At 42.9% G+C, this 26394-nt stretch overlaps 1 protein-coding gene across 1 annotated transcript in view; it reads left to right on the forward strand.

Moving 5' to 3' along the window:
- The window catches only part of tmtc2b (transmembrane O-mannosyltransferase targeting cadherins 2b), a 104798-nt gene that overhangs the window by 59388 nt on the left and 19016 nt on the right, over positions 1-26394 (forward strand). The window contains exons 3-8 of the mRNA XM_030426122.1: positions 9013-9859; positions 12470-12584; positions 13112-13197; positions 15003-15187; positions 16593-16671; positions 20076-20197. Of these exons, the coding sequence (XP_030281982.1) occupies positions 9013-9859; positions 12470-12584; positions 13112-13197; positions 15003-15187; positions 16593-16671; positions 20076-20197 (1434 nt within the window). The remainder of the gene's footprint in view (positions 1-9012; positions 9860-12469; positions 12585-13111; positions 13198-15002; positions 15188-16592; positions 16672-20075; positions 20198-26394) is intronic.

Here is a 26394-nt window from a genome sequence, read left to right on the forward strand (position 1 = left end):
CTGCTAGATTCAGGGGATGGTTAACGTCGAGTTCATCGTTACGAGGCAGACGACCCCTTTCACCTTGTGTGCCATCGTTTTCAATTGCATTGAGATTAACTTAGCTGTGAAAGAGCGTTCAGTGTAAAGTACCACATGGTTAAAAAAGTGGACCGCTATCATCCGATGAGAGAGCTCGGACTGGATCTTGACCTTGACTGCTTCATGGCCGACGCTTGTCTCTGCTCTTCGTCATCACCCCAGACCGCAAGTCAACTTTTTTTTTTTTATATCTGCTGAGCTCCTCTCGTGCTCCTTACTAGCCAGTATAAACAGAAACAAATGGCATGCTGTCACTGGGATTTGGTGGTCAACCGTAACATGACACACCAGAGAGCTATTTTCAAAATGCGGTTTGGATAAAAAAAATTTAAAAAAATGCAATCGGAGCAATTTTCCTCATCCAGCATCTGACATCCCTCTTGACAGCACATCTGCTTAGCTGCAGACCCAGCTCCCGCTTTGTGTGTCTCGTCCATTCATGTTCTGTAGGAGCTTACCGCCTCTGTAAAACCCTGCGATACAAAGGCTCTGATCTCCCAAATGCATGGTAATGACTGTGAATCCGCGCATGGACAGGACTAATCTGGTTTGGATACAACTGGCAGCATCCCTCAGAAACAGTAAATTTTGGTTTATTTTCTTTTGGTATATTCTTTTCCGTTTATCACCAAAGTCCTTGAGGGTCCGCGAGCATAAAGCACTTCCCTCAAACCCACATTTCATCCCCCTCTGTAGAGCTTGAATCAGCATCTTGTCACAGCAAATTTGCAGCAGTGGTCGCGCAGGCTAGTTGGCCCCTCGCAGTACAAATAAATATGGGAAACGAAAAGACCAGAAATCAGGAACACTCAGTTTATTTTTCAAACAATTACTGTGGTTTCACCCAATAAATATCTCCTCTGAAATCTTAAGGACTCTGACTCGACGCTAGTTTTCCATTGTCATTATATTCTTATTGTTTGGTCGGCCTTGCGCTTTTGCCTTTTTGCCGGATTTTTACTTCAGTCTGTACCGACTGCTAATGAAGATGAATTTGGAGTTTCTTGATATTTCCGGGATTTTTGGCTAATGAACTGGGATGCGTGACCTCGGTGCAACTGGCAGAGTACATCTTGAAAACAACAGAAAACAAGATGGCTTTGGTATTTTTTCTTTTCCGCTTTGAGTCAACGGGTTGAACTGTTGCGTGAGCTGAACTTTAAGAGGACAAACTCTCAAGACTTTTGGGAAATATTGTGAGACGTTTTGTTGCTTTTCCATAGCCTACACTTTAACAACTCAGGTTTTAGCCACCGCTAAGAACTTGGCAAACTGCAGGATTTTCCGCTGATTAACTTGTTTATGTATCTTTGCCTTAGGCGTTCCTTCAACGTCCTCCTGCTTACCTATAACACACTTCTCCATTTAAAGTCTGCCAGAAGTTCCGATTTCATCGCCTCCAGTGACACCATGAGATCTCTCCTATCCCGTTATGAATCTATCGCCGTCTGATTGCCGCTGATGACAAAATAAATGTGCGCTGATTATGGCGCAGGGAGAGGGAGACCCTCTCTGACCCCGAACAAGGATCGTCTGGCTTCAGCATGACAGGGAGACATTTTGTGGCATGATCGGGCCATCTCAAATAAGCGTGTGCAGGGGTGAGACGAGCAGGAATGTCGAATAAAGGTTCTGGGCGAAATGGATCCCGTGTTGGTTCAGTGATTATGGTTAATAAAAGCTGACCAACAGAGCATGAGCTGGCCTGTTTTTACGACGTGTCGGTCGGAAATGTTCCTACTCGGATTTGTTTGCTTTCGTCACATTTAAATTTCACCTTTTTTTTTTCACAGTAGGCCTCTGGAAACGAGCAGCGACGCTTAAAGAAGAAAATGTTTTCATATTCAGTTTAGAAATGAATACTGTCAGTGCCTTTCATCGTGTTGTGTGTTGCACTTGGTCTCTCTCCCGCTGCCTCCTTTGCGGTCTCCCTCGCCGCTGGAAGCTGCATGTCTTCAAGTCTCTTATCTTTAATGTTTCACAGTCAATAAAAGCCTGCTTTTTTTTTATCTCTAACTGACTCCTGCTCATCGCTGGCCTTCTTCCAGAGCTTCCCGCTCTCCCGTCTGTCTGCTCCTTCTATCCACCAGCCAGATCGACCGGCTGACTCTGTGGGTTTTTCTGATGGGTTCAAACGGGTTGAAAGCTTTGATGATTAGCAGTGCGAGGCAGGTCCGCCCTTGCGTTTGACCCCGCGGCCTTTCGCACCGTGGGGCCCCACAATCCAGCAGTTGTCCACTTGACTTAAAGTAAACTATCCACCACAGCTATGAACGCTCATTTATAGAGGGTTATCTGAAGTGATGACAGGGCTGATGTAGCTTATCGTAGCAACGTGACAAATTGAGGAATGTGAATTTATCGCATGTGCCCTTGAGATGATCCACAGTCTGATTTGAACATCTGTTCATACAGTGGACTGTGAGAAACTGTTAGGAGACAGCTCTTGGGCGTTCGGTAACTCTCTGAGACAAGCAAGTGCACCTGTCATCTTTCACCTCTACATTTATCAAAGCTCAGTGTTACATTCCCGTATTAACAGTTTGGCATTTTGGGAAATATGCATTGTTGCTTTCCTGCCAAGTTTTGGATGAGAACATTGATACTACTCTCATGTCTGAAGCATGCTGGGTAGCTTAGCTTAGCACAATGACTGAAAACAGGGAAACAAGAGAGATTCCAGGAATTTACCGCCATGTTGGAACAGCAACATGTTTTGTACAAGTGAAATTGTAAAACATGTTAATTAAATAGCTTAAGTGGTGCTGTTAAACTGATTGTTTCTTTTGGACAGAGCCATAAGAGGTCCTCCAAACTAATTCATTAATAGTCTGGCATATGGAGAATATGCTTATTTTACTCATCTGTCAAGTTTTAAATGAGAACATTGACACTACAAGCTAGCTGATTAGCTTTGCCAAGCACAATGACTGGAAACATGGAAACAAGGTATATTTCAGAAAGTTACCACCATGTTGGATTGACAACATGTTGTTTTTACACTTGCATTTTTGTACAGATTAAATTGGCGACGTAAAACATAGTAGTTAATTAGCTTTAGAAGTGCTGATAAGCAGATTTTGCTACTTTTGGACAAAGCCAAACTGGCCATTTCACTATCTCCTGTCTTTTCTGCTAAGCTAAGCTAACTGGCTGCTTTCTTTAGCTTCATATTAATTAAACTCCTTCCATCAAACCAAATTAGCATATTTCCCTGTCTGCGAATTTGATCATTGGGAAGAGGTCCCCCAATTTATTTCTGTTATTCCACCATGAAATCGGACAAAACCACAAAATGCAAAAGCTTACACATTCTGTGTGTGAGGACAAACTGTCAGGCATAAGCTTAATCACATTTTGAAAACATGAGCCAGCTGGTGGTAATCCATAACAGGTTGTTAGGAAGTGAAATAGTCGGCTTCTTATCTTGTCTTGCCTGCTTACTATCGGGTACTTTATTGTCTCTAAGGAGGGGATCACAGCGGCTGCAGCTGATAAGAAAGACAAAAGATAGGTGGTGAATTTGTGGTTCATCAGCCACGAGCTGATTAGTCGATGCTGCAGTCGAGGAACAAGGACACAGGTAGAGAAAATGTCCATCCATCAAACCAGTACAAAGATTTATGCAGACTTTTTAAGGGGATCTGGTGTTCTTCCTGAAATTGAGCGTTTTCTGTTCTTATGTGTGTGTGCATGCGTGCGTGCATGCGTGTGTGTGTGCGTGTGTGCGCGCGCACGGAGGCTTTGAACGTGGCTTAACTCTCAGATTGGTACCCTGAGCTCATTTTCACTTTCATTACGAGTCCATCAATGTGAAGCAGGATCTTGATGAAAGGCCCTCTGCAGACAATTGATCTCAGTAATGATGAAGAGGAGGCGATAGGTCGGACACGCCACTTCTTCTTTCGCAGGATTGTTCTCCCCGGCGCTCGCTGTAGTGTGAGCCAGTCACGGCGTCGCAGTTTGATGGGCTAGTTAGATGTGTCGTGTGATGGATTGTTCTTAAAAACGCTCTTGAAAAATGGTATGGTGCGCGTCAGCCAATTATGCAGAAGAGGCTGAGTGTGTACCAGGGGGAATAGGGTTCCTTCTCCAAACTAATTAATTACATTTCTCTCAGAGTTCTTCTTACTTTATTTTGCCTCTTTTCACAACACCAAAGCGGATGTTTAGAAAAACAGAACTTTTAAGATCGAGTTTTCTCCTCAGTCAATTCAACCTAATCAAAGTGTAGTGGAGTAAAGAGACAGGCACAGGCACAAATGGGGATTCAGTAATTGGCCTGCTTTGCATTTCATCTCCAAGGATATTTTATTCACACGCTTGCCTTATAAAGGGCTAAATTGTTTCAATTCTGAACTGATTGCGCTTGAAACACAAAAGGGAAGAAAAAAAGCACTGCCCTCATGCCTCCTACAGGGTTGTGCTAAACCACTTATTTCAAACTAAACTGGATTATAGACAAAAGACACAAAGCTGGAATGCCTTGGTTTTCCTGCATAATAGCAGCCACAGCACCCGGGGAGCCGTTGCCCGGCTGGTAATTGAACTTATGTTTTTGAATGGTAGACATATTAACCGCAGGCATATTAGGGAGGGTGCATATGTTTGTTCAAGAGATAATCGACTTCGGGCTCATGTCATCCCCCCCAGTAATGTGTCCTCCAGAACATCTCCGGAGCGCTTCCTGTTTGCTTCTTGCTTATACACTTCTTTGCTTTCACATTTATTTTTCTTAGAAAGTCAGCGCAGTAAGCAAAGTAGGCCAAGAGGAGGAGCGGCGGGGTTACGAATGTGTGCTGAAGTGCAATCAAAGGATTGTTTTGTGTTCTCAGTTCTGCCCAAAGACTTTACTCTGAAAGACAGAGAAATGGAAATCTCAGTGTGCAAGTGAAGCACAGGAATGTAAATGAAGCTTCTCAGGATAGACATATGGACGTGGTTAAGGTGGTGGTGTCTGAGTGTGTGCTGCGTCTGGGAAGAGTCAGGATGACATATCTGTTTGTAGCAGAGCCAGGTATGAGTATGTATGGAAGTGGCTGGCATCGGCACTTTAAGGGCTTCAAAAACATGAAACACGTGTACCTAACTGTTGCCCTAACAGTGCCCCATCTCATCACAGCAGGAGAAAAAGAATCAAAGGTTCTGCAAAAGTCAGCCATAAACCGCACAGAAGTTTGCTCTGAGGTGATCTGGGTGCCATGCCCCGTCCGTAAAACACCCAATTTTCCCTCCAAATATAGAAGAGGCTTTTCTTCTAGTATCTCCTCACGAGCAAACTCTCAGGTGGTGTCTCATAAATTCCTGCCTGGGCCAGAGAGGCCACTTGAAAGCCTTGTGAATCCAAAGCTGGATCTCCCCGAAGCAGTGATTGAGATGTATTAACACTGCTCAGCAAGTCGGAAAAAGTTGGCACAGTGTAACCCTCACAGACCCCTTCAGTCCACCTCATTTCTCTGTAGAGATTCTGCTCACCTGCTTAGATTAAAGAGCGGCCACGGGACCTCTGCTTCTCCGCTACAGTGATTTTGTAAGGGATTGTCTCCAAGTGCACGATGAAAGTAGCTGTGTGAGACTCGAAGAGGATGTTCTCCATATATCCATCCATCCATCCATCCATCCATCCATCCATCAGAGAGTTCATGTAAAGTTTAGATGGCAGATTTTCAGTTTGAACTGTTGGAGGGAATATTACTTTGAGGGACTGTCTGTGGCTGCTTTTTCTGTTATGTGTATTTGTCCACCCGAGCCTGAACAGTCATACTGTTTGCTGGAAACTTATCATCAGACTCAAAAGCACTTCAGAAATGTGTGCATATTTTTGACCAAATGCCTGGACACCGGTACTTTTACAAAATAGTAACACAGTGAGATTTTTGATAAATAATCATTACCAACGTAGATATAATGACTGAGTGGGTAAAGGCCAGTAGAAACATTTGGTAAGTTTAGAAAACTGCAAAAGACAACAATGATGCCATATCACTATATAACAATGTCCAATGTCCAAAGTGTCAAATGGTATATAGTCTCACAATAGTTATATTCTCTATATCGTATATTGCACATTGCCCAGCCTTAGTCTGTACAATAAAAACTATGAAGGTACATACAACAGGCAGTTAGCTTAGCTTAGCACGAAAGAGTGGCAATGAGGGAAACAGCTAGCTGGGCTCCGTCCAAAGACAACGCAATCTACTTACCAGCACGTTTAAAGTTCACAAATTAACATATTGTTTAATACATACTAAGAGAATACAACATGTCACATTGTGGTTTACAGTGTGTTATATGCCAGACTTTTCTTATAAGTTAACATAACGGGCTGCTAGCTGTAGCTCCATGTTTATCATACAGACATGAGTGGTGTCAAACTTTCCATCTGACTCTCAGCAGGAACGGTAACAATGTTTTTTCGAAGACATAATGAACTATTCTTTTAACCTTTATAGAAGAATTCTATCCCGCCCTCGTTGTTGTGTAATTGTTTGCTTCTGTGGTGAATCCCACAATCAGCAGGAACAGTGAGGCTACACTGCTGTCTGTCACTTAAAGCATAATTAAAATGATGCATGGACATGGTATTAACCTTTGTTCCACAGGAAGCGGGCTTATTTACGTCTTTTTTTTTAACTGGACCATTTGAACATAATTCTTGCTTCATGACCCATGTGCAGTCTGTTCTGGCTCTGGCACAGTTGTAGTCACATTTGGTTTTCACAGGACAGAACCCTGTTATAGTGCCACATTTGGAGCCATGTTATCAGTCGTATCTGTATGAAATAGCAGATGGTAGTACTTTTCCTTTTTTAGTTAGTTTCAATAAGATTGCGATAATGATGATTGTTTGGCATAAACTCCTATGGTTGATATCCAGTTGCCTGGCTGTGGTCGTTTTTATGTTCGAGCAATCATTGACACAGTGGGTTTCCAGCTAAAGTAGGTTCATTATGGCTGAATGGTGGAAGTGGTTGATCCATTAGGCCCCTGCACGGCACCTTGACATTATACTCATAATTTAGTGTCATTTTACAGCATCTGATACTATTTCTCATAATTCTAGCCTTCTTTATATTCATACTATATACCATATAAAATAGCTCACTGTGTCCTGTCTACATATGATTCACGAGGAGCTGACAGTATCACCTTTGGCAGTTGCTCGAACTAATGAGAAATGGTCATATGGATTGACATGTTGACCTTTTGTTGCAGAGCGACTGAATAACTTCTTCAGCAGTGGCATATCTTCATGAAATACCGAGGCACTACGGGTTGTTGTCAGCTCTTCCCCACAGCTTTTGACAGAGCTGACCTTATGGATGTTGTTTCTTCATGTAATTTACATTTGAAAAGAAAAGAAAAAAACCCGGCCTTGAATATTGTATACCAATATTCAGCCACACTTGCTGTTCCACTGACCACTCAAGATTGTGCGGCTTAACATGTTGCATCTAATTGCATTGCGTTTCAGACATTTCTGTTGCATTCAGTCCTTTATCGCACCGCAGTAAGAATTGCAATTGGTTGTTTGCACATTCATGTTGACTCCCGTGTTTCCAGTCTCATTTCCTGTGAGGAGGGTTTGGCTGAAGCTCTTTGCAATAGTGCTGATGATGAGCAGACAACAAAGCTTTTCCCCCTGCAGTCAGACGTCCCCAGAGGTTACTGAAGCCTCTCTTCACGGATGAGATCTGGAGATGACAATGGGCAGGCGTGGAAATCAATCCCGTTTATGATCACATTTGAGACACGCTCATGCCCTCTGGCATGTGGGGACAGAGAAAGATCACAGTCACTGAAGCAAAGGTACTGTGAGGTTAACTTGGTTTCCTTGGGTTTAAGTTTAAGTAATGAAAAGGATTCCTTCTCGGCCAGGAGTTTAGGAGTCAGACTGCTGAGAGAAATACAACAAGCCACTGGTGCATTGTTCATTTATTTATTATCGATATATATATATATATATATATATATATATATATATATATATTTATTTTTTTATTTTTTTATTTTTTTATTTTTTATTTTTTTACATTATTTTACATTCTTGAGGAGTAGTACAAGTTAAAACCACAGGAAACAAGTGGACATTGCTGTGCTGAATCTAGAGAAAGATATAAATGCGGTTGTTTCAGTTGCATTTCCAACATGAACGCAATAAGACGGGTCAGTTGGTCCTAACACTGGAACATGCTTGCAGGGAAATATGTCCAGTCATTTTTCAAAGCTCTGCCAGCAAAGTATTAAACAACCAAACACACTATAAATATTTCATAAGCGGTTCCCCACAGCATTCGGGAAAGTGTTTAATAATAAGTCTGGGTTTTGATGAATGGAGTTCATATAGTTGTGTTTGTTTTGAAATGTCTGTGGAGGCCATGGAGGAAAGAACGGAGCATGAATAGAAAGCTATGATGTAAGGTCACCTTCATTTATAAACAATGAAGGGATTGACTCAGTGTGAATGATCTGGCTTCAATAAAAGTTAGTGTTCCGCTTCTTGGTTGGCTGAGAAAGTGGTTTAAAGAGTCGAGAAGAAAAAAGATACAGATGGCAGTGAACCGATCTGCGTAAACAAAACTTTTTCATGAGACACATAAAAACTTCTCTACAAAGTCAACACTTTGTAAATTGTCATTCAAACTAATTTTGCTCCAGATGGCGTTGTGCAGCTGCTCTGTTGTGGCTGTGTATTAGCCATTTTTATTCCGGAGAGGTGAAGTGATGTGAGATCAGGCGCTCCTTTGATCAATCCCTAACCCTGGTCAGAGTGAATATAACGGTCCAAGAGTCATAAATATTACAACCATCCGGAAAACTAGCTTTGCCTTGATGCTCTCATATGTGCAGTATATTTTCTCCAACAATCTTTCTTTTCCCTTCCAGTGGATTGAAGATTTGATTCCTGTTTCTGTGTTTTCTGTCTTCCAGAGAAAGAACGTCCACCTGCTGCTGAATGTATTTTTCCTGGCAGCCTGGGGAGCCATCCTGTTGGCCTGCCGCTTCTACTGGATGGGCAACAAACCCCCGAACTTCTCCAACTCTGACAACCCGGCAGCCGACTCGCCCTCGCTCCTCACCAGGGTGCTCACCTTTTTCTATCTGCCTGCCATCAACTTTTGGCTCCTCCTTTGCCCGGACATGCTCAGCTTTGACTGGTCAATGGACGCCCTGCCATTGATCAGGAGCCTTGCTGATTGGAGGAACTGTCATACGGCCGCCTTCTACCTTGGATTGCTCTTGCTGGCTTGGTTCAGCCTGATGACGCACCACGCGGCTAAGGGCAAGGACACCAACGGCAAAGCGCATCATTACACCAATGGCAAAAATGGGAACACAAATGGACACAGTTACCAATATAACAATCATGAACATGTGTACAATTCCCACACAGATGCTCATATTAATAGTGCACAAAATGGTACCAAAAAGCCCTATGAGAGCAGGACTCCACTGCCCACCACTGAAAATGTTGTGGTGTTCTCTCTTGGCCTGTTGGCTATCCCCTTCCTCCCTGCCACAAACCTGTTTTTCTATGTGGGCTTTGTGATAGCAGAGAGAGTGCTGTACATCCCCAGCATGGGCTTCTGCTTGCTTGTGGCAGTGGGGATGAGGTCCCTCTACGTCCGTCTGCGACGCAGGTCCTCCAGGGCTGTGTTGGTGTACTGCAGCGCTGCCCTGGTTCTGCTATTTGGTGTCAAAACTGTCCTGAGGAACCGGGACTGGCAGAATGAGGAGATGCTCTACAAGTCAGGGATTTATGTCAATCCTGCTAAAGGTAACACCCAACACATGCACCGCATGCACTGTTAAACGCACCGAATCCTCTTTCATCCATCATATTTGGTTGTCTGAAGAGTGAGCAAGCTTTTAGGCAAGGTTTGGAACTACTGCCGCCATGAATAATTCAAAGTAAAGCTGCCTCGACATGTCTTCTCTCCATCACTCAGCCTTACCACTGAATATACAAGCACTCACAAGTTGAACTCTGTGTCCCAGAAGCAAAATTAAACTGGTGTGCTTTGTAACCAGTCGAGGCTAAAAGCTCATGATTTTGCCGTTGTTCTTTTTATTGCACGTGTTTTTTATACCCAGCATGCTATCTGTTTAATGACACCAGATGCCCTGTCTCACTTGGAAGGGCACCATCGCTCGTCTCTGACTGGCACCTTTAACAGCAGATAAAATATTCAGTAGCCTTCGCAGTCAAGGTCATCACACGCAGATTCCCATCCAGAGCAAAGTTCTGAGGAGGGAAAGCAGGGCAGGGTACTCGCAAGGCAACAGCGGGACGCGTTGTGTTAGCTAATTTCCCTTTCAGATTCAGCAGCAGAGCTGAGGCATGACAGCTGTTTGTTTTGGCAGGCCATCAGCCGAACAGAGCAGCGGCAATGTCCTCGACTCACATTCATTACGGCTAATATGAGATTTGAACAGGGCCCAGGCTCAAACACAGACACACTCAGCGGATGCTCTGGACTGTGAAAATTCAGAATGCACAACTCTTTGCTCTAAAAGAAATGTCATGAGTTAACTCATGCCACTAGTGGACACACAGTTGAAGGCAGCGCTGGGTTGTTTTTCTGCTTTTTCATACTGAGTCGTCTTCTAGGATTGCATAGATGTTATGATTTTCAACAAATGAAGTCTGTGAATGCATTGCTTAAAGGCACACTGCATATTTTCGCACTTCAGACACTTATCTACAAAAGCAACATGAGCCAAGGCTTTGTATTTCTATTTTATACACCAAGTGGTAAAACAACATCTTTAAACATACTGTTCTTAAACTTAAACTGGCAACAGACTTTTCTGCTTCAATGTATCATTATGAAGTAAATGTTGATGATGATAAATGATTGCACAGTGTTATTGATGTAGAATGTCAGAACCATCTGCGTTTACTTTGGTTCACTTTAAACCTCGCTATCACTACAATTTTGTCTACCACCGAACACACGGTCACAGAGAAAAAGAAATTAGCAGGTGATCCTTTTCTGATATAGACTAAGTGACAAGACCTTTGTTTTGTCCTGTGTTGTTGTAATATTTGACTCTGAGGAAAACGATAATCTTTGCAACAGTGCACCAACAATAATACCACTTTTGAACACTAGGGGAGAAAAGTTGTCTGCTGCTGCTAAAACGAGATGAAATGATCCTATCTGCATTACTGCCGTGCCAATTATGATGGTACAGTTCACCCGTCAATCTATTATTGCAAATTTACAGCAGTTGGCAAGAAAATAAAAGATTTCATCATAATGTATTAATGTGTTTTGGGGCATTTCCCTTTCAAAATAAAAAACATATCTCCTGTTGGCTGGTCAGACTGAAAACAATCCCTGTCAGTAGACTTCTATGTAATGAAACTTATTTTACTACTCCAGTAGACTAACCCTTGGTAATGGCCTTGAGATGATTTCTAGTCCCTGTTGAGTCAGCCATCCAACTTGAGCTTACACCAATTTATTTCTTTCTAGAGATTTGGTAATTTCCCTAACTAAATAAAGGCCACACACCTTCCCAGCTCAATCCTGTTGTAACTCAGATATGTGCAGAAAAAAAGACCTGAAATTGGATGTTTTTGTAAGCGAGTACTGCCATGGAAATGGCAAAGTAATATGTTAAGGTTTTTTAGATGAGCAAGGAGAGCTTTCATGCCACCTTGATCACACTCTAAATGTGTAATTGGCCAATACGATTGCTTTGCTAGAAGTTCTTTTTGTATAATCGTGTTGTCCAAATGTACACACCATGCATGGACTCTTCATCCCTGTCTGTGTGTGTGATTCAGTTGTCTTTTTCTGAAGAAATTCATTCTGGAATCATAATTATTATCATAAAATAACCTTAAAAACACATCAGTGATGATATTATGTTATATAACTATCAACCTGGGCTACTGTTTCACATCCAATTATTTTCTTTCTATTTAATCCTGCCTCTCTACCTCTTTTTTTTTTTTACTCTCCACAGTGTCTGCACAAAATGTGCAAAAGCTTTGAGAAACCTTATTTCACCTGTCAATTACTTCACTCTGCCATTCAACACTACTGCCATTAGCTGTGCAATAGCTCTGCGGTGGTCCGCCTTTCATTCACTGTGGTGCGTATGGCACAAACCTCCCCCGGTGCGTCAGCCCTCTTTACTTTTAATGTCCTCTTGGTATACCAGCTGCAGCAGAGCAGCATTTTCTTTAGAGATTAAAAATCACTGAACCCATGTTAGCGAGTGGCTCGGAATAACAAAAGAGAATGATTACTTGACACAGAAATGGCCTCTCCTGCTGCTCCAATCAAAGAGCTTTCTGTGAAAGTTGTATTAAAGAAGTTTTTCCTTTTTTTTCTGTTCGATTAATCTTTTTTTTTCTTTTGTGATCCGTCAGCATGGGGCAACCTTGGAAATGTCCTGAAGAGCCAGGGCAAGATGGAGGAGGCTGAGCAGGCGTACAGAAATGCCCTGTATTACCGCAGCAACATGGCCGACATGCTGTATAACCTGTGAGTCTGCGTTTTTTCATATTTCTTGCTTCTAGTTCACATTTTCTTCACCCTTAATGCTCGTCTGCCTTTCGCGTCGTTTAGTATCCGTCTGTGTCAGAGTGTGTGCCTGTGAGGCTTTTGTGCTCGACTCTCTTCTGAGTGTGTCTCCACTCACGGCTGTTCCAATGACATACGACTGTGTGCGAACAAATGAACGAGTTCTCCGCTTACGTGCGTGCGTCCATTGATCAGAGCTCCCCTCTCAGAGGAAGTGCCTGTTGTCTTGTACTCCCCCGGGTGCTGTCTGTCTGACAGGATTATTAATGATGCTGTTTGAGCCTGAGGGGGAAACGCAAAAACATCCACCGCCAACACTCGCAGTGTGCTCAAATGTCTGCGGTTTTGCTAAGATCCAAATCTCCCTCCTCAGTTTAATCAACTGCCTATCTGATCCTGACGGAGGCTTTTTAAGTTTTCGGCTTCTCCTCTTTGGAGGTTTTCAAGCTCTAAACTGTCTGCGCTGTTTTTGCTTTTGCCTCTTTCAGTGGTTTGCTGCTGCAGGAGAGCAACAAGTTCTCAGAGGCTCTCCACTACTATAAGCTGGCCATTGGGAGCCGGCCAACTCTGGCTTGTAAGTACAGCTCTTCTTTTTTTATTGACAATCTCCAGCTCTTGTGGTTGTGGCTGTGCTGTGTCCAGGCAACAGTGAACACAGGCTGTGGTTATGTGAAGGGAGAGTAATAGGTGGCAAAGGGCAGTGGGTATACGACTGAATTCAGCATTCGAGACAGCTGTCTGACTTGGCTTTCAGAGCCGATTCACGTCAACAGATCAGGCAACTGCATGATGTCATTTATTATGAATTCAGGCCGTGACACTCGAGTTTCATTTCATCCTTCCTTCCTTCGCTGCATCTACTCCTATGTGTCAGTTTTTTTAGACCTTGCTCTTCAATCTTCCTCTCCTGCGTTTGCTCTTCAATCTTCCTCTCCTGCGTTTGCTGGAAAAAAGAAATATTCCATACAGCGTCATCTTCAGCGGGTTCACTCTCCTGATTAGTACAAATAGCTCGCAATCTTACCTGATCATGCAATAAATTAGCTCCCCATTGTTCCCGGCATCAGTCAATGACAGATAAACAGAGAATCTTAAACGTCCCCTCCTTTTTCTTCCCGGATTAATTATAGACCTAATCAAGATCCCGGTTAGACGTTAAAATTTCCATCCAGCGTGCAATTATTCATTCTGTTCCAGCCGATAACAAGGTTAATTAATTACCTTACGCAGAAGACATGTTGAAAGGAGAGCGAGGATGTGACAGTTAAAGCCTTTTTTCAAGGTTACACCATCACTCACTGCCTAATTGGGGAGCCAACTCGAGCAAGCTGTGGCACAGTTTTATTTGATATGCAGAGCTATCCCGCCTGTGATAACGTGCCATTGATTTCCGTCACATTTTTCTGCACATAGAAAAAAATCCCCCAAGAAGGCTGATGAAGTAGAAAAAAAACCTGCCTTTGTCCGTCTGTTTTGTGGGTTTTTGCTTTTCTGTTCCGCTCTCAGTGCAAAAGTGAAGCTATTGATCCACAAGTGTAACACCATGCAGGACTGATGAGACCGTGAGGTATTGAGAGTGTGGAATAAAAAATAATGTGAGCTTTTGTGATAACACATTCCAAGGACAGAGAGGAGAAGATAACATGTATGTTGAAGGATAAACAGGGCTGTTCGATTATCAGCCCCCCCCCCCCATGACTTGATTATACGTCAGCGGCCTCTAGAGGAGCCTTCCCGATTGATCTGTTGTATCAGGTTAATGTATTCCAACAGCCACACTTGATAGGGAGTTGTTTAGAGAGGCAGGTCCGCAGAGACTAATTACTATCGCCTACATATTGATCATTTGATGCTGTCTCTGGCCACTCAAGAAAAAGTTTAGCAAAAATCCAAAGCATACCCCCAGGAAGCGTGCAAAGGTCGAACATACAGTAACGCAAATATTGTTTTATGTGAAGGTGATCGTAGCTTATCTCTTTACCATGGTGGATGTCTGTTGCTTCAGGCCAGTTAGAGAAACATGTCATGGAATCCACCACTAAGGGAAAACAGTCGGCACTTCGACAGCCCCAGCTGCAGAAACACAAACGTGTCTGTTTAATTACTCCTGTCTTCGCCGGAGTGCTCATAGAATCCAAGCAATGACAAGGTTCTGCTGGAAGAGCCAACCTCCCTTAATAAAACACACACCTGAACATTAAATCTCAGTCAACTCAACAAAACAATAAAACCAATATCACATACAGTAGAGAGGAGGATGGGATGGGGGAGCAAGCAAGTGGTGTTGGCCCGAACATCTGCCGTAGATCGTGAGTCAGGTTGTAGTGACCTGAACTCAAGTACTCCTCCCTGAACTTACTTGTTTTGTTCTCCCACCAGCGGCCTACTTGAACACGGGCATCATCCTGATGAACCAGGGTCGTCTAGATGAGTCCAAGCGCACATTCCTGACCTGCGCTGATATCCCAGACGAGAACCTGAAGGACCCCCACGCCCACAAGAGCTCCGTCACCAGCTGCTTGTACAACCTGGGCAAGCTGCTCCATGAGCAGGGACACCAGGAGGTAAAGACCCCATTAGTGTTAGGTTCACATAATTCCATCATATATAATTTCATTGAAAGCATCAGTTTACCATAACGAAATGCGTATAACAGACTTACAGTAGCTAAGTGCTTAGTTGAACCAACTCCCATTGTGAACAGTGGCTTTGCCTTGTTTGCCTCATGCATTATTTTTTATTAGTACGGAGTAAGTGTAATAAGACAGCCAATTTGTTGTTGACACTCAAAATACTCTAAAAAGTGTGAAGTAGTAGTAGTAAAATACCTGGACTAAATGTAAAACAGTTTACATGCACAAATCTACACTGCACATTGTACGTGGCCACTTTATTAGGCACAGTGGAAAAATTAAACACAGCACAATGTATGTGGTGTTTCTATTGTTCTGTAAATATTGTAGGAAGGTAAACAAATAGGAACACATTTGAATGTATTGTTGTCGAGTGCAAACCCAGCTTTACTGACACTTCATAGTCAGCGTACCTTTAATAAATGATGGCTATCGTAAAGTGTGACTTGACCTTTAACTTTGAACTCAGTAGTGAACATATTGTTGAATTAATACGTTACGGACAAGGTCAGCGGATAAAGTGTCCACTGAGTGTATATCGCGACCTATCTGTGACCTGCTGTGTCAATCAAACAGCTCCACTGCTAACAAGAGAGTTCACAGAGTGCTCCTTCTCATACAGGACACGCTGGAAAATGTAAAACCGTGGTGAATTGAGATAAAATGCACGCAGTCGCCCAAGGAGCCTTTGGGGGACACTGAGAAAATGCTCCGCTTTGTATGGACATGTTCCAGAATTGGCTGTGTCACTGGGGACTGAGTGTTTTGTGCAGATTATCTTCAGGCTGTCTCTAACAAATTCGCTCTCTTTCATGCCCCCGAAGACCTACAGTGCCGGCTAAAATAACGTTTTTCCAACGCTGCACATTTATATTGTACACAAGCACTGATGCTGCTGATTCAATCAGGACTGAAGCAGCGGTACTGCAGATTCAATAAAGGCTTTTATAAATTGTTGGCGTGCAGGAGAAAGCGAGCGGTCCCACTTCCTCCGACCTCTAACCACAACATTTCCTTTCAGCTATAAAGTAGTTCCAGCTCCCTCCACCATTTAAACTCCGAGGTGAATCGCTCTACCTCCACTCTATACATACCAGAGTCAATATGTGACACCGCTCTAGTCGTCTAAACAGCCGTGACACAGAGGATAGACCCTTTCTCTTTAGACTCTGTATGAACCAGCCTCCCAGCGACCCCCAATTCCACGCTGTGTATTCACTGTGTCAGGGCCCCTGGCTGCAGGGGAGGAATGACTAGTTACTCCAACTCCAGTTTCTCTCCACTTTCTAATGCAAACATCCCCCACCTTCTCTTTTTTTATTTGTTTCATTCACAGGAGGCCCTCACAGTGTTTAAAGAAGCAATACAGAAAATGCCAAGACAATTTGCACCACAGAGCCTCTACAACATGATGGGTAAGAGCAGCTTTTGTTTCAAGACCTGGAGCATAAAATCTGTCGCTTTGTGGAGCCGGACAGTGGAACGAACGCCTTAAGGTTATTTTTGGGTTAATTTTTCAGCAATTGGCGGCTATTTCTTTGTTTTTTCTGGGTCCCACAACACATAAAACCTTTGCGTTTCCTCTGGACATGCACCTTGAACACACAGTATGTATTTTCTGTCCATCTCTGCCTAAAAACAATGCCAACAAAAGACCGACCACAGAGTTAGATGGTGTTATAAAGTAGCGTGGCATCATGGGAGATGTTGTCTTCATTATTAAACCACCTCCACTGCTGATCAAAATCTATCTGACAGCGACTCGAGCAAAATCAGGTTCACAGCTGAGGTAATGTATTAAAGTTTGATATGATTTGTAGTCACATAGACAGACTTCATGTGGTAACATTTGGTATAATCAAAAAATTTAAAATGTAGAATTAAGTTTTTAATCCCCTGACAAATGCTTGATGCCAAAACATGTTAAAGCTTGTTTCTAGGGGCTAACGTGGTGTGACAGTGGAGGAATTTTAACAGTTTAAAATAGTTTTGAGTTTTGTAAGTTATTATGTAAGTAAACAATTTAATAGAATATTTAACAGAGGTTTGTTCTTTTTGGAAAGTTAATTACTATATGTAACTATTACACCATATATCTTTAACTGAACCACACTTTCAGTAAGCACTGCTGGCAGCTCTGAATGTGGGATACCTCCCAGTCTGGAGCAAAGCTACCCCAGATTTTTTCTGGAATTTGCCCCAAAAATGCAGGTTAATATGACCGGCTTGAGCTGAGGTTGCAACAAAAGCAACAGTTGTTTTTAATTGTAGCTTTGCATTAATGATTCAATATTTTCATGTGTAAAAAAAGTGGAGGTAAAACATTTGTATCAGTGTTTCCCACACATAGACTCTACTTGCGCAGTCCTCTCAAGTATATTTGGCGAATGGTTTTAGCATTTTATGATCTTATTTTTTCTTTATCCTTACAAGAGAACGACGCCATCAGCAATCAGTTAACTCGCTCGCTCTTCGTCTGCCGTCTACTGTCAATCACACATACACCCCTCCAGTAAACGCACTGATTGTGATGCAGCGTCTGTGAGGTTTCAAAAGATAATAACCCCAGGTTCAGATTTCCAGGGGCTTACTGTAAGCCCTTGCTTAATGAATGTGAAGATGAAAACGAGATAGAGGTCACTCTAGCTTTATGTGGAATAGTGTCTATCTTAAACCAGGGCTGAGATATATGAGTATACTGTAGAAAGTTTTCTGGAGTGTTGCAGTGAAAAATATTGTCAGAAAACTGTGTTAAATCAGCTTTAGATACACATCAAGCAAAAAGTAATATATCCATTAATATCCATGAAAAATTGAATCTGAATTAACGCTGTTTACAGCCTTTTGACCAGATGGTTGTAAGGTTTACAATACCAATGTTAATTGGAGTTAATTTGCTTTTCACTAAAAGAACAACCCAGCCTATTAGACTACAGCTGTAGAACAGCTGCTTCCAGACTCATTATAGCTGCTTTCTCTTTGCCTTTTTTTTTTCTCTGTCTTCCTTCTTATTTTAACCTTCTCACACACATGCAGCCACTTACACACACATACACACACACACACATTGGAAACATGTCTGTAATCCAGACTAGGTAGTGCCACAGGTTTACTTATGTGTTGGCATAATGCAATTTGACAGGCCGACTGAGATTATGTCAAAATGTTGATGAAAGCTCCACTCACAGTTAAGGAGCAGCTCTACGTCTGTAATGGCGGCACCGATCCAGAGTTACGTAATTTCTGCCACTTAGCGTTGTTTCCTTGCCGGACTGGTTTGCACATTTGGCACACCTGCTCGTATGTATTTCGAGTTCCATGCTGTCTGTGAGACGCCAAAGAGCAGCGGCTTTCATCAGAGGCAGACCCGGGTGGTAATCTGCACCCCGTTGGTCCCGCTCCAACACTCTCCAGTGGGTCGAGGAATGTTCCACACCGAGGAGCTGGTTTTCGGTGTCACTTCTTATTGCAAGATGATGTTTGCGCCAATCTCATGCGGAGGTCTGCTGCCAGGAAGGCGAGACGAGTATTTTGGCTGCTTTTTAAACCCGTCGACAAATGAAGAGGTCACTTCAGAGCAGACCTGAACATACGTTTTGTTAAATAGTTCAGCGCCTTGGGTTGGGGGTGAATCTCTGAAAGCCATCTGATTTATTCAACTTAAATTGAAGCTGGCCATGGTAGTAAAGGAATATTTAAAAACTGTCTCTATATGGCAACAGTAGGGAGGCTGATTTGCGATGTTCTGTAATCCATTATTTTACTCTATTTGATGTGAGCTGTTGACAAGGATCATTTTCATTATGTAGCTACGTTATCATGGATTTCCAGCACTTAAACCTGAAACATACGAGCTGCACTGATGGATATCATCTTGAAAGTATATTCTCATGTATTACTTTGCCCCTCAAGGGAAAAGTCTTTAGTCTGGTTCTTACATTTTTTTCACAAATAAAAGGAAGTTACGTCTTAAATTTGATGCCTTTTACATACTTATGTGCTGAGTAGTATGTTCATTACACAGCGTTATCGAGAAAGTATGTTTTCAAATCATTAATCGGGTCCCCAAGTTGCGATTACACGGGCGACACCTGCTGCTTATCACAGTTTCCCATCAAGGAAGTCCTGATCCCACGGGGATCCGAAGTTTAAGTCCACCGTAGCCTAAACAAACTGTCATCTGAAATAAAAACCATGTGACCGAGGTTGTAGTGACTTTTTAACAACGTGGATAGAGTCATTCTCCTCCCCTCATAATGTCATGATGCTGATTTTTAACCGTGTTCAATTACCAGCTGATGCTGTCAGATTCCTGCAATAACACAAGTGTTATCGGATGGCTACGAAAGAGGAGTTATTGTTTTTTCAGGTGTGAGCAGGCGGAGGGTCAGGGCTGGCGGTGGAGGAGGTGTCAGGTGATGTCTGACAGATCGGGGAAAGTGAGGGAGTGTGGTGTAGGCCCAGTAATGTTCTCCTATCGTTCAGAACTGAAGGGTATTTTCTTGAAAAAAAAATAAAAACATGTCCAATGTCATATATCGCCATTACCTGTTAAGTATCACATGATTGCTGCTGTGAAAGACATCAAAAGTAGGTCTTATTGTTTCTGAAGTACTAATGTAGAGCTCTTGATGTTTCCATTCCGTCAGTTCAGTGTCAGATATGTAAGTAATAATTCCATGGCCGGATTCCAAGCCCAACTGGACTGAAGTCCCGTCTCACTGTCATGGAAACCCTCAGTTGAACAATGGGAAGATGTGTGATGTCTTAACCTTTGACAGCTTGACCCCCTGACTCGACCCTCTTTCTGCTCTCACAGGAGAGGCCTACATAAGACTGAACAAGCTGACTGAAGCTGAACACTGGTACAGAGAGTCCCTGAGAGCCAAGCCGGACCACATTCCTGCTCACCTCACGTACGGCAAACTCCTGGCTATGACGGTAAGATTGGGTTTTTTTTTTTTGTGTCACCCTTCCTTAAAGGTGAGAATGTGTTACTTTTGAAAGAAACCAAACATTGTTTTTATCTTTTACAAATGAAAAGTTAAATTCCTGAGGAACACAATTCTTTTTTTTTTTTATTATTTCACTACACTCTTTGGTTCTGCACTTGCAGCCTTTCTTGGTCTGGTATGTCCATTAGCTTTAAGTGGCTAGTGTGAGCAAATGTAATAACAATCTTTGCATGTGACTTGCGGGCCATAGTAAGTTCACTGAATGAATGGACTTTTTCAACAAAACTCATACAGTTATAGACTGATGCAATTAACCACTGAGCTGTAGCTTTACTTAGGAGTTTCATAAACTGAATGTATACAGTACATCTGCATTGAAAGCATGATATATAAGAATTTTAGTTGAAAACATTAGAAAAATTCAAAATGTCAACAGACTGTGAAGAAATAACATTTGTGAGATATCTACTGAAGTAAGCATGCTAACCAGCTACCTGCTTCTGGTCCTGTGCTAGCAGTGTAAACACCAACACTTCCAGTTCTCTGAGCTCCCAGTCTTGACCGCTAGCTGAACAGCTAACTGAGCAAACTGGCTAATGGCAGCTACAGTTAGCCTAGCAGCAGTTAGCGGTTACTCTCCAGCTGATATGCTGCCCTCTGTTTTGAGTGTGATATTTACAGGTGGTCAATTTTTTCATATTGCACTGACTTTTGACTGAGATAACACTTGGGGACTACACGAACTGTGATTGGCTGCTTATGTCTTCCCCTACATGTTTAGGATCATCCCTGTCTCCTAGAAATTACATTTCACAACTAAATTGTAATAGCAAGTGTGTTTTGAGGGAAAGGTAATGTTTACCAAATCATGTTTTTTTTTTTTAATCAACATGAGTAAATTCTGTTAATTCACGTACCTGGAAAGTCACAGAAATGTTGAAGCCGAACGTAGCAGTGAAGTGTTCACTCACAACAGCCCTCAGGCCTTCGTCAAGACTTCTCTTCTACTTGCATTGGTCAGAGTTTAATGACAGGTCTCATGACAGACCTTGTTACCTTTCTATGACATAAGGTTAGAGAGAGCTCATAGTCTGTTATGATGAAGAAACGAATCAGTGACTTAAGACATATGGTTAGTTATAAACATTAAAGTGAAATTATGATCTTTTCCTAACCCTGCCCAAAGTGCTTTTGGTGCCTTAACCTAACCGCAGACAGCAGTCTGGATTCAAACCCCGGATCCTGGTGTGGCAGTCCTGCACTTTGTAATTGTTTCACCGCAACGTAATTATAAAAACTGTCTAGTAATATAAAAGTATAATCTCCTGGGGACGGGGTTGTTTATTTGCTGGTGGAGTTTGCTGAGCCTGAAGGCAACATTAAGGAGCTTAATGACAGACTCTCAGTCGCTGTCTCCTTTTCACAAACAAACATCTGAGTGATTATTACACTGCAGACCTTCAGTCGCTCTGTGTGAACCAGGCGGCTTTTGTGTGTGTCCTTCACAGAGTAAATGAAACAATGTGAACACAGTTTCTGCAGGGGATATAACTAAAGCCTGATGTGGCCCGATCATGGATTATGCTCTCCACGCATCTAGTGTTGCAGTGGTGATATCAACACGTGAAATCCAATGCTCGATTATTATTTTAAAACCTACTCCCATTGACAGATGAATACAGCTTTTCTCATACTTGGATGTGAAGGTAGACTGAACGTATCTTTCAGGTCTGAAGTCTGCCCGGCTGCCTTCTTCATGCCTGTTCTCACGTCGTCCACCTTCTTCCTTCCCCGAACCATTCCTATTCTCCACGAGCGCTCTCCGTGTTCTTTTTTTCGCTTTTCTCTTCATTGCAATCTCTTTCATCTCTGCCGGCTTTTCATCTGTTCTCTCCAGCTATTCACTGGTGGTCGTGATGTCCTGCAGTCTCCACAGTCAATCAATAAGTGTGTAGGTGAGAGAGGGAGAAAGGATTGGAAGAGAGCCAGTGAGCGGCGAGAGCAGGTGGTCACATTTCTCAAGATGGGCCCGTCTCTCATGGCAATGGGGGCTTCTTGATTAAAAATCTTGCCCTGGCTTGTCCTGCGTTCACGGCTTTAAATCAACCGCAAAACCACGTCAGATATTTGGCATGGTTTGCGACGCCGCTCTGCAAAATACAGAATTGAAATCGTAAACAAAAGAAATCTATCACTACGCCCAGCGTTCGCCAGGACAGCAGAGATAAAAAAAAACCTCTTAGGGTCACACAGCTGACTTGTGTTTCAAAAACCAAAAAAGCTGCCTTCCGAGGGAAAGGTCTCAGGGGCAGGAGGAGTTTCCAGTGTCCCCGAGTTTACGAGAAGGTGGTCACGTGGTCGGGTCACACGGTCATCCGTTACAGATCGCAGCTAGATAGGCGCGTTTTGGAGTCGAGCTGAACGAGAGGAGCTGAAAGGGACTGTCGGAAGGAAAATAAACAAATTAGAGGAAGAGTTGCACAGAAGGTCAGGAGAAGGGAGGGAGCGTTCTGCCGACACCCCTCTCTCCCTCACAGCCTGGGCCTTAATGAAAGGAAGAAAATGTGTTTAAAGGCCCGGAGCAGTGGGATCTGGATTTCCACAGAAAGTCTTCCCGGCCCTGTCCCTTTTCATTTCCTCTATGGAAACAAAGTCTTTTTCAAGTTCTTTTCATTCATAGCCTTTCCAAATTCTTCGATTGTGTGTTCATAATTGATAAGTGTGAAAGAATTATACTGGCACCCCATTAACCAAAAGTTGCTGGGAAAAACTGATTTATTTTTTTTTCCACTTTATCCAACCAGTTGTGTATCCACAATTCATCAACACATTGGCCCTGACAGTTTGGGAAATACGCATATTCACTTTTTTGCAGAAAGTTAGAATATTTTTATTTCTGAATGGCAAATATGAAGGTATCCCTGGCAGCTGGTTAGCACTTAGCACATTGAACATGGCACACAGCTAGCCTTGGCACTGTCCGTAACAGGGAAGTGTAAAAAGGCCACGTTACGGTTGGCCCAGTGCTGATGCTAGCCCATATTTACCGCGCAGACATGAGAGTGGTATGGATGATCTCATTTAACTCAATGCAATGAGGTGACATATCAAACTTTTCCGTCAAACTGAAACCACTTTTGTTCCTCCTAATGGGTGTCAAGTGTTTTTGGCTCGATAATGCCATTAGTATATCCTCAGTGAAGCAGTCTCACGCTTGTAAATCATTGTGAGTCTAAATTAAATTGAGCCCCAGCACCAAACCTTATTGATTTTCCCATCCGTGGTCAGACTGATGGTCAGCTTAAAGAATTGTCCGGCTGACAACACTGATAAAAGTTGCTTGTTAAGCTGACATGAATTCCTTTTCTGTACAAAAGCCACCAGGCATCAAAAATGATCGGAGAGCAACCTCGGTCGGCGGGGACAACTGTGTTCTTTAGAGGAGAGTGTTAAGACTTGGTGAAGTGGATTCAGGGATGAATTCAGTGGGCCGTGAAGAGAAACTCATTTTATTTACGACACTGTTATTGATTTTGGAGGGAAGCGGAGCTCAAACCTGCAGGGATGAATATCTGTAGATCTCTGACTATGATAGATGGTGGAGGGGCTCTGAGCCTCCGTAATCCCTTGAGGGCAAATAATGTCATCAGAGGAGTTGTTTGGACAGGTTTAGAGGTGTTAGAAAGACAAGAGAAGAATACTTTTTAAACTAAAGTGTTGGAAAGTTTGCACCCGTGAATTAGAGTCTCATGTGTGCTCTTCCGATTGCGGCGGTGGCCTCTGTGCCTGATGACAACAGCGTTTAAGCGTGATCAAAACCAGCGCCTGAAGTTTACTGCCCACCACCCCCTCGCCTCTTTCATCCCCTGCCTCCCCACACTCCTTGTGGCAGCGCTGTGAGTGATGAAGACGCTTCAGATACTGTCAGGGGCTTCGATGTTCAGATCCCTGCGGGAGAGGCAGAAAGACTGCGAGATAAGGCTTGACGGCAGGGTCAGGGAAGGGTGACGAGCAGGACGGTGGAGCTGAGCCGGTGGCCCGATGCACACGGAGCTAAGAGCTGCTATGATTTGAGGCTGAAGGGAGGACAAAAAAAAAAAGTGGGGGGCAGAGTTAATCACACATATCAGTATCGGCCTCTCACTGCGCTGACCCCTCCACACCTCCGCCGACACCCCAGGAATCAGGATGAATTTAGAGTTCTCTGTACACAGAGCAGGTCAGGGATGGACTCGGCTTCCTTCAAGCTTGCAATATCGGATTCAGTCACATGCTTGTCACTTCCTCGGCTAATGCAATTCAGGCTTTATTCATAATCACTCCGGCAATGGCGGAGCCAGAGCTACATCTGCAGTTCATCTGACGATATCAGGAGATTTTAATGTGTGAGGCACGCACGGCAAGCCTCAGCATGTGTGTATCAAGACAGAGGATATTGTATCCACATAATGGGCTGACTAGAATGAGAAGTGGATGTATTTGATGGAAAGTTTGGTTTGAAGGGTGTCTGGCATTTTGTTATTAACTTCCTGTACCCCCTCCTCGCCAAAGCTGGGGGCCTCAGGGTGCTTCCAGTTCAGCATCGGAGGAGCGTTCGTGTCAGGAAATATGGAAAGTGACAACGAGCAAGCTGGCTGTGGGTTCCGCTGATCCCTGCCTGAGTTTCTTCCATTAGCACTCGTGTCACAAAGCGTAGATATTATATTTAGGTTACACTTTGGGAGGAAAAATACAGGGCAGCATTAAATCAGGTAAACGTGCCAGGATAATGGCAAATGGGTGGTTTAAAAAAAAAAAAAGCGGTGTAATGTCAAATTATTGGTTTTATGATACTTCTGTTTAACAACCAAATACATGTTAAAGGCGATATGGCCTTAAAAAAATATTGTACTTTTTCAGCTATATTGCGCTCCACGATGGATATCTTGATATATCTTAATGTTTTCCAGTATCCACAAAAGCAAATATTATAGAACTGGGTGACAAACTCTTATTCATAACGATATTCTTGACCGAAAACCTTCATATCACTGCGACAATATTGTAGGGATGACCACTGGTACTTTAACAAAATATTAACCCATATTTTTTGATAAATAATCATTAGAAATCTTTATGTAATGTCTAAGAGGGTAAAGGCGAAGGTATTTGTAGAAGTTGAGCTGTCTGTTAAATTCCGAAAAAATTGATTTCCCGTAATGCCAGAAAAAACCCACACATCTATATCTATGTTCACATCTATCCTATTCACATATCATCGTAAAAATGTGATATTGGTAAGACCAGTCCTAACCTGACAGAACCTGACTTTGCGGTGCTAATTAGCACATTTTAGCATGCCAAATAAGAGACCGAACTGGAGATCGCACTGCTTCATCTCATCTTTTCTTCGCTGACTGTTTGCTGTAGTCGGCCAGGCGTGCGCAACACTTTTGGCCATACTCTTTTTTTTCCGTCTTCGCACTTGGCAAATGCATATCTTGTTGCAACACACAACACACTTGGACGGAAAAGATTGGCGCAGTCAGAGAGAGAAGGAGAGAAAATTCAATTGCATTTGACAGTAACCAAACCTGATCCGCACAGAGCAAAGGTTAGGCAGCGGAGCTTCTAGGACAAAGAAGATATTCAATAAAGAAGTGTTGGAGTTGTTAAAGATGTTGTTAAAAAGAGAAAACTGAAACAAGGAACCTGAGCACCAGTGCTGGTTGTGTTTCATGATTATTTATAGAGACGTACAGGTGAGCCAAATGAGTTATAATCCAGAAATGTGTAGATGAAAGAGGAGACAGTTGCCAGTTTAAGGGGTTCAGTGGTGAAGTAATATAACAAGTGTAACAAATTGCCTCCGGAGGGATTAATAAGAACTGCAATAACATTTCCTCTACGACGAATAATGAGAAACTCACTCCGGGCATGGCATCCACTCGAGCACTTAGACGTGTCATAATCCAAATCTTCCATCCGCTCACAACTGCAGCTCATTTAACTGAGTGAAAACTTAATTCTGAGGGTCTAACAAACAGACGCAGGCCTCTGTTATTACAAAACCAGCTGGCCCTCAAACATACACATTCCTACATCTGTCCATACGAGTATAAAAATATACAGAGATTACGCTTCTCAGACGAGAACTGTGATCACTACTTGGACACTATCGACTATATTAAACATGTGCTTATC

The sequence above is a fragment of the Sparus aurata genome, chromosome 8 (assembly GCF_900880675.1).
Source record: "Sparus aurata chromosome 8, fSpaAur1.1, whole genome shotgun sequence".
NCBI lineage: Eukaryota > Metazoa > Chordata > Actinopteri > Spariformes > Sparidae > Sparus > Sparus aurata.